The 8274-nt window shown below is 44.4% G+C and overlaps 1 protein-coding gene across 1 annotated transcript in view; it reads left to right on the top strand.

Annotated features, from left to right (window-relative positions):
* Positions 1-596: 596 nt before the first annotated feature.
* LGSN (lengsin, lens protein with glutamine synthetase domain) overlaps positions 597-8274 on the top strand; it is a gene marked incomplete at its 5' end in the record, with an annotated part of 13589 nt that continues 5911 nt past the window's right edge. The window contains 2 exons of the mRNA XM_015420034.1: positions 597-1533; positions 7683-7861. Of these exons, the coding sequence (XP_015275520.1) occupies positions 597-1533; positions 7683-7861 (1116 nt within the window). The remainder of the gene's footprint in view (positions 1534-7682; positions 7862-8274) is intronic.

Genomic DNA, 8274 nt, shown 5'->3' with positions numbered 1-8274 from the left:
ACTGTCCCATACAGCTTTGGGAAGGCAGGAAAGAACAGTGTAAGCAGTATCTGTTTTGAATTAGTGCAAAGAAATATTTTCTTTGTACCAGGGATTTAGGTTGGTGCTCAAACAAAAGAGAGAAGGATAAAGTTTTCTATGGGAGGGGGGGGAACCTACCATAAAACTGACAGGAAAGTTTGTCTTTCCCAGGAGCTCTGGTTTAAAGAATGAAGGTCATTTGATGTTCAATCTGAGTTGCCCTATCAATGCAGTGAATTATTATATTACCCATCACTTTCCAGGTAAAAAGGCATGAGAAAAGAACAGAGATAAGGGATTCTGATGTTATACCTTCATGGATTATATTAAACATTAAACAAAAGGAAGGGCCTTGAGTAATTTGTAGTCTACGTCTTACCCTTTCTTCTTCTTCTTTTTGCAATTTCGTATTCTGAAATGTATTGAGACAAATAAGATGCTTTGCTTTTGCATTGCTGAGTTACTTCATTGGGTGAGCACAGAAGTTATATGAAATATACGGTTTAAAGGTGGCAGCGCTATGTGAATGCTTCATTTGGCTAGTGCATGTTGTTGATATTTGCTGATGATTACAGAGGACAGCTGGAAATGAAAATGAGGAAGTTGATGGCAACTGTCTGTCTGGATTAAGGAACAAAAGAGGAGTCAAAGTCACTGTAAAACAGATCCCCCCAGCAGAATGTGACAAAATGGACACTTCTAATCCTGCCAATGCTTCTGATCTTCTGGCCGAAGAAAGCAAGCCTGATTACCATTGCCTTAGAAAACCACCTGGCTTCCCACCAGGGCAGAAAGCAAGTGATAGCTCTTCCAGAGATAAAAAAGAAAGCTCAACACAGGGTGGAGAGGAGAAACACAAAGATGGCGGACCACGTGAAAATAGCCCAGAAAATCATGGGATAATGGAAACTTCAAGCAAAGGAAATCAGACACTGAGGACAGACATAAATACCAAAGAGGAGAAACTTGTGTGGCTTGACATATCAAGAAGTGGGGAGAATGCGGGGACATCAACAAATGATCAAAAGAGACCTAGTATAGCTGAGGGTGACAGTAGACTCCACACGACCCAGAAGAACAAACATGACAATTTAGCAACTCTAGAAAAAGACACTAAAGATGCTCCAGGTTCTGGAATTTCCAAAGAAACTTTGCAAGAGTTGAAAAACATGTTGAGAGAGAGCCCTCTGCTTAGTACTAGGGCCAGGAATATTGGTAAGCCCAGTGGTATGTTTTCCCGTGCACTTCTGCTGAATGCTAGTGATAAGCAAAGTAGACATGTTGAGACTTTTCACCCTCATTTAAGAGGAGGTGATCAGAAAATTCCAAGTGAGCACAAGGATGTAGCTGGGCAACTAGGGAAGCCACAATTGGTTCACAGCTCAGCTGGGCTGAATAAGCAGCAGTCCAAAACTGATGACATGGAGCATCCTGTTGTGAGGCAACAGACATCTTCCCAAAATGCGGGCAGTACTCCAGGAATTAAATTGGACCCTCCTCCTAGTCAGCATGGTAAGGATGTTAAACTTAGACCCTCTGTGTATGCTTAAGGTATGGAATCAGCTGGAAAGCAAAATTTTTGTTTATTTTGTTTCTATTGCATACATATAGGTTTGTGAGTTGCCTTTCTTCATAAGATGAAAGAATGGATGCTAAAAGGACAGCCAGGATGGTGTAGTGGTTAGACTAGGATCTGCAAGATCCAGGTTTGAATTTCTGCTCTGCAACTGGAGCTCACTGGGTGACTTTGGGCCAGTCAGTCTCTCTCTCTCAGTTTAACTTACCTCTCAGAGTTGTTGTTGGGAAGATGAAATGGAAAGGGGAGAGCAATGTAAACCACTTTTGATTCCTACTAAACCAAGGGTGGCCAAACTTGCTTAATGTAAGAGTCACATAGAATAAATGTGAGGTTTTGAGAGCCACAAGAAATGAACAAAAAACACACACATCTTTATTGAAAAATATGCAAATTTCATTTTTATTACATTAAATGAGATTGCCAAAAATAAAAACAAAAGGAGTAAAACCAGATATTGATAATGATATTTATTTGTCCAATGATACTTATTTGTTTGCTAATGATATTTATTTGTCTAACAGTGTGACAGAGAGGTGGAAAGAAAGAGAAAAAGAGAGAGTGAAAAACAAAGGTAGCAAATAGAGGGGGGAAGGAAGGGAGACAGACAGAGAGAGAGAGAGAGAAAGAAAGAAAGAAAATAGCTGGCGGAGGAAGGAAGGAAAGAGGTAAGAGAGAGACAGAGACACACAGGGCGATTTCGCACTAGAGCTGCCTCACGGCGCAGCCACCGTTTGCCCCAACACTATTTGTCAATTTCATACCCGAGGCTGCGGGGCTGCATTTGACCCGCGGCTTCGCCCGATTTCCTCCGCAGTTTCGTGATCCTCAAAAACCAGGATCATGAAACTGCGGAGGAAATCGGGCGAAGCCGCGAGTCAAAATGCAGCCCCGCAGCTTCGGGTGTGAAATTGACATGTTTGTGTCAGGGCAAATGGCGGCTGCGCTGCAAGGGAGCTCTAGTGCAAAATTGCCCCCAGATGGACCGTGGGGGGGGGAGCTTTGAGAACACATTTAAAGTTGCTTTCTTTCTCTGCTCCCCCCCCCACCTCAAGCCTACCCAGGGAGGGGAACACTGGCTTGGGAAGGGAAGACTGATTGGGGAGGTATGCCTCCCCTTCGCTTCTCCAGCTGTCCTGCTGGGAGCCACACAATATGTGTGAAAGAGCTGCATGTGGCTCCTGAGCCACAATTTGGCCACCCCTGCACTAGACAGAAAGCAAGGTATAATTACTTTCATAAATAAAGACTAGCATAAACAAATAAGGCCGTACACAACAATAATCCGGATAACCAATGAGTAAAACACCAATATTCAACATACAGCAGAAGTAAAATCAGAAAGTGGCATAGGGTTTCTGGATGGGCCTTAGCATACTAAGGACAAAGATTTGATTCTCACAAGCCACACTGGCTATGATGTGCAGTCTGTTGCCAAGGCATTTTGGGTTTAATGTGAGTAGCACAGTTTGCATGGGGAAAGCACATACAGCAACTACTGGATGATCTGATGTTTTCCTTGGAAAGCAATTAGGGTTGCAAAGTCTCTTTGTCAATCTGGTGGGGGGGAATTTGGGGAGCATTCTGGTGGTTTGTGGGGATACCCCCAAGCCCTGCCCCCAAGCCATGGCAACCCGCTGCCACCCCTCCCTTTCTGCTAAAAAAATTAATGGGCTTCAGCTGATTGGCGGGGAGCACGTGGTCTGCCAACAAGCAGGAGGGGCTTGCAGCGAGTGGGGTGGCCGTGCGCAGGCCTGAATCACCACTGGGAAATGAGTCCCACACATGCTGTGGCCCCCACCCCACTGGCAAAAAGACCCTTTAAAGGCTCTTTTTGCCAGTGGAGCCATGGCCAGTGACAGTTCCTCTCCCTCCCTGCTAAAAGATTTAAAGGGCCCTCCAGCTGGTCAGTGGGCCATGTGCTCCCCACTGATCAGCTGAAGCCCTCTAAATCTTTTAGCAGGGAGGGAGAGGGATGGCCATGGGTAGCTGCAGCTTGGGGGTGGGGCTTCAGGGGCAGGGCTTGCCCAGTGGCCAGCTGGCTGGGGGCAGATTGTAACCCCCAGGACCAGGGGAACCCCTGCCAGGACTTGGGGGCTGGCAACCTAGAAACAATGGAGTTGCAGCCTAGAATGGTTCTGTGTACATGGAAATCACATTACGTCCTCTTTTTCCCCTTTCATTATGCTGTATAACAAGGCCCTAGGAATGGGCAGGAAGAACTGACGTGTATAGGGCTTTCATTCTGTTCTGTGGTGGGAGGAAGCAAGACATATGTAGTCCAGTCTCTAAAGGCCTAGATGCAAACCAGCTTTCTGGGTCAACAAAAACAGACAACACATAGTTGAGTTCTGGTCAAATTCAACTTATGGCCACACCACCACTGGCTGATGTGCTTTTAATAGTCTCAAAACATGTCATTGCCCTTACAGAGCATCAAATGTAGTATAATTTTGCCCACAGTTTCATAGTTAACAAATGACCTATCTGTTTGATTGCAACAACCCCCTTTCTTGATGGTTTGATAAATGCTAAAGGTTGCTCTGAGAAAAGTGGGATTTTGTTTCTGCTGAATATGCCGATATTTCCTGTCTGCAAATTATGCACAAAATAATTTACTTATACCCAAAAACAGATGGTAGACATTTTCTTGTAATTTAGTAGAAGCAGCAGTTTCTGGAAATTCTGAAAGGTAAGGTGAAAGTTTTCTTCAAGAACAGCCACGCAACATGCCTTTGGATGAAGATAGACATTAACATTTTAAGTAGAACAGAAGCAGCTTGATAGTGTCATTACTGCCCTCAAAATCCATACATTTTTGTCTGGTCTGTGAGCTGGAAAATAATGGAGTAGTAAGTCTTGAATGTAGTTCAGACCAAATTACTGAAAAGCATGTTGTGGTAGATATCTACTGGCTAGTACCTGTTACATCACCAATAGACCTTTCTGCCAGTTCCCAGAGAGATTTTGCTGCTGATTTTAAAATGGTTTTGAATGTTCAGGGTAAGGATAAAGTAGTCCCCTTCTGGGAACTAGCTGAGCTCTAAAGTTTGGAGACAGCAAGAATGTGTGGCTTGGATTAACTAGAAGTTCATCAGTTATTTTTGCAATGTTATTGACTTAGAATTCAGACTCTATGTATTATTGAATTGTTTTACCAACACAGAGTTTTTTGTGATATATGTGTCTGATGCATCTACTACTGAGTCATCATTTGTAATTTGCATTTGAAATCAGTTTTATATATGGATCTCAATACTAGTTCTGTTAATCATGCAGAATGCACAGTTTAAATTTCCCCCATATATGGACTACTCAGGAGCCTGTCTGCTCCATCCATGTGTTATTACTCAGTAGAGTCAATGAGGGCACATTCTGCTTTCATAAGCACTTTGCTTCCATGGGGGTCCTCCTTTTCTTTTGGGTGGAAGGCAACACTACTAAAGCTAAGTGACATGGGCATAACAGCTTCAAGGTGGGGCTTGGAGTTCTCCCACAATTGCAACTGATTTCCAGAGATCAGCTTCCCTGGAGGAAAGGGCCGCTTCAGCGGGTGGCTCTATGGCAACACATCTCTGCTGTGCTCCCTCTTCACCTCAAACTGCCCACCCTAGGCTCCACCCCCAAATTCACCCTAAAAGTGGGCATAACTCCACTGTCATCTTATTGAAATTCAGGCAGATGCTTTGCCTAAACCTGGTACTTTACACTCAACTTACATTTTGCTTTAGGTGGTTGTGGAGGAACTGCCTGTTCTGGCTTACAGGCCCTATTCCGTCCTGCCCTCCTTGGTGTTTCTCCACTTGTGGAGGGGATTTTCTTTCATTCTCAGGGTAGCCTACTGTCACCACCTGACCCTTTGTATTGAATTGCCTGCTATGAGGGTCAGGACTCCCAGTTTCCCTTCCAAGTTCTGAGGCCTTGCCTCTGTGTCTCCCAAGGCCCAATGCCTGGTTGCTACAGGGACATTTTACTGTCTTGCACGCCCCTTGAGGGGTGGCCACTTGCCAACTGCCTGCCTTCCCCCTGGTTCACCTTTTTCAAAAGTGTGTCTGAGATGGTGGAGGTCTATGTGGTACATCAAACCACAACCAGCATCAAAAGTTATAAAGTATTTATTAAAAAGAAAATGTTTACAAGCATACTTTTAACACAGCACCAAACTGAGCAAGACATTCAAAAGAAATGGGTAAAATACAATTCCTCTGTCCTACTCTCTATACATGCCCTATCAGATGTTAAAGTAGGACAGGCCCCTTTTTCTTAAGATGTTACAGATCCCTATAGAGTAACCATTACCTTGAAGCTTGCTCCAGCTATTGAGGTGAGCACATGGCCAATGGCTGCCTTCCCAGAGGAGAGGTCTGTGTGAGTTCCTGGACAAAGCACCCAAGGAAAAGAGACCTCCTTCCAAGGAATTTTTATCGTATCTGTTTCTTCACCCACTGACCAGGTCATGCCAGGTCAAAGAAGCATTTCCTAGGGCTTCTCCCTGGAGATTATTCCTGGACCTGTTCTAGCCTTCCATTCCTCCAAACATCTGGTCCCTGCTTGAAAGGGGGAGAAAGGAGCTTGGCCATCCCATTGTCTCTATTTAGTCCCGTTAACATTTCTTAAGAGGTAGCCGAGGTGCATCTGCAAAGCCATTGACAGACATTCTCCTTCCCAGCATGGTCTCTGCCTAGAGGGGGGGAAAACTGTTGAAATGCAAACTGGAGGCTTTGCTCATCTCAAACCTCCCGGGGGGGGGGGGATGCATTTCTTCACAGTGGTAATTGGTGTAGAATTAGTTTGTGACATTCCCCAAAGAAATGTAGCAGTTTCCTTGAAATTATTTATGTTTTGAAATTCCTAAAGATATTTTCCTAACCAGGATCCTCCAACTTCACTTTGGATTGTATTCTAGGGAGAAAAAAGGGTGACACATCTAATTAGTACCAAGGGTAGAAATCCCAAGGAAACTAACTTGTGTGAAGAGGTCCAATGAATTCTGATATTGAATGCTACTAGGAGCCCAATGCTAGGCTGTGATCACACGTGCCTTTAGAACTGACATAGGTGTGGATGCCTGATGGATCTAAAGGGAATGATCAGGCAGCAACATCTGGGAAGCATCTTGCAGTTGTCGGCAACCCATGCTGCTCTGCTGCAGAAGTGAAGTTAAAAGACACTGGGAAAAGTCCAGCTATAATGGGTTCTGATGGGCCACGGACAGACTTTCCCCTCTCTGATCACGCCAGCACACTCTCATGCTGCCAGGATGGTCTGACCATGCCATCCTGGCTCGGTGCCATCCCCCCCCTCGCAGTATGCGCATCATTGCATACTCCATAGGGGGCCCTCTGTGTGTTCCTCATTTATGTGCATAGGAAACAAAGGGCCAACCCCCCTGACTCAGCTGCAGTTCCGTCTGATCACACAGTGATGGGCTGCGCCCACAGCTACAAAGGGAGGTATGATCTCACAACTGTGTCACATTCCTCCAGGGGAAATAGCCTCACTTCCCCTCCACTTCAACTGGTGCTTGTGACTGCAGCCCTAGACTGTTTTTTGCAGCTTGTCCAGAGCACACTATCAGAAGAACAATTCACTCACTATATGTCTTTGGTCCTTATTGCATTTAAGTTTTACCACCTGATGGCTGCAAAAGACAACATGAGATAAAATCTGGCTGCCCGCACCTCCATCTTTGAAGAGGCGTATTTAAAATTTGTTGGACTGGAATTGCCACTTTTCTCTTGGCACTTCTTTTTTGCTATATATCCTATCCTCATAGATCAAGAAGAAAGGAGACAGAAGGATCTAACCTGTCTACCTTACTAGCTCTACTGTCTCCTCTACAGTACTGCTGTACTTGGTGCAAAGAGATGTTGCACTGTCCTTCACTTCCCATGCTTAGAAGGGTATAATTCTGCATAATATTGGACAGTCAGTCCATCATCTGTTGTAGACTTAGGAGCACTGACAGCCAAGGATAACAATGTGCTTAAGTGCACCTAGCTCTATACTGAATTTGTACAGTGTGATGGCCAATGTGTAACCCCTAGCTTATTGTGATCAAGGATGTTTTCTTTTCTTTTTTAAGATCAAAGAAGAAATGCAGATATAAAACCCCCTGGAAAACACATCCCTTATCACTTGGTCTCTGAGATTGAACACATTATTGAACAGATGGCTAAAGACAGCATACATTTTGTCAGATTTGAAGCGACAGATCTTCATGGGGTTTCAAGATCAAAGAGCATCCCTTCTCGCTTTTTTCGGGTACGGTTTATGTTCCATGTTGCAAGTCTTCTATATTGTCCTTGCTGTTTACAGACAATCTGCTGCTGCACAAGCCTTCATCATGTACAAAGCAGCTTAAGTTTACAACAACTATTTCCCCTTTCATTCATCAGTACTTCGAAAGAATGCTGGCTTCTTTCAGCATCCCCAAACAGCCATTCCTCTGCCCTGAAGAAATGAAAATCTAAGGCAGACAGTGTGGGTTCTTTAGACATTCAGTAATCACCCTCCTTGCTTAAGTTTACAACAACTATTTCCCCTTTCATTCATCAGTACTTCGAAAGAATGCTGGCTTCTTTCAGCATCCCCAAACAGCCATTCCTCTGCCCTGAAGAAATGAAAATCTAAGGCAGACAGTGTGGGTTCTTTAGACATTCAGTAATCACCCTCCT

The sequence above is a fragment of the Gekko japonicus genome, unplaced genomic scaffold, assembly GCF_001447785.1.
Source record: "Gekko japonicus isolate JY-2015 unplaced genomic scaffold, Gekko_japonicus_V1.1 scaffold7269, whole genome shotgun sequence".
Taxonomy (NCBI): Eukaryota; Metazoa; Chordata; class Lepidosauria; order Squamata; family Gekkonidae; genus Gekko; species Gekko japonicus.
The sequence above is the reverse complement of the archived record's forward strand: the minus strand, read 5'-3'. Positions and strand labels throughout refer to the sequence as shown.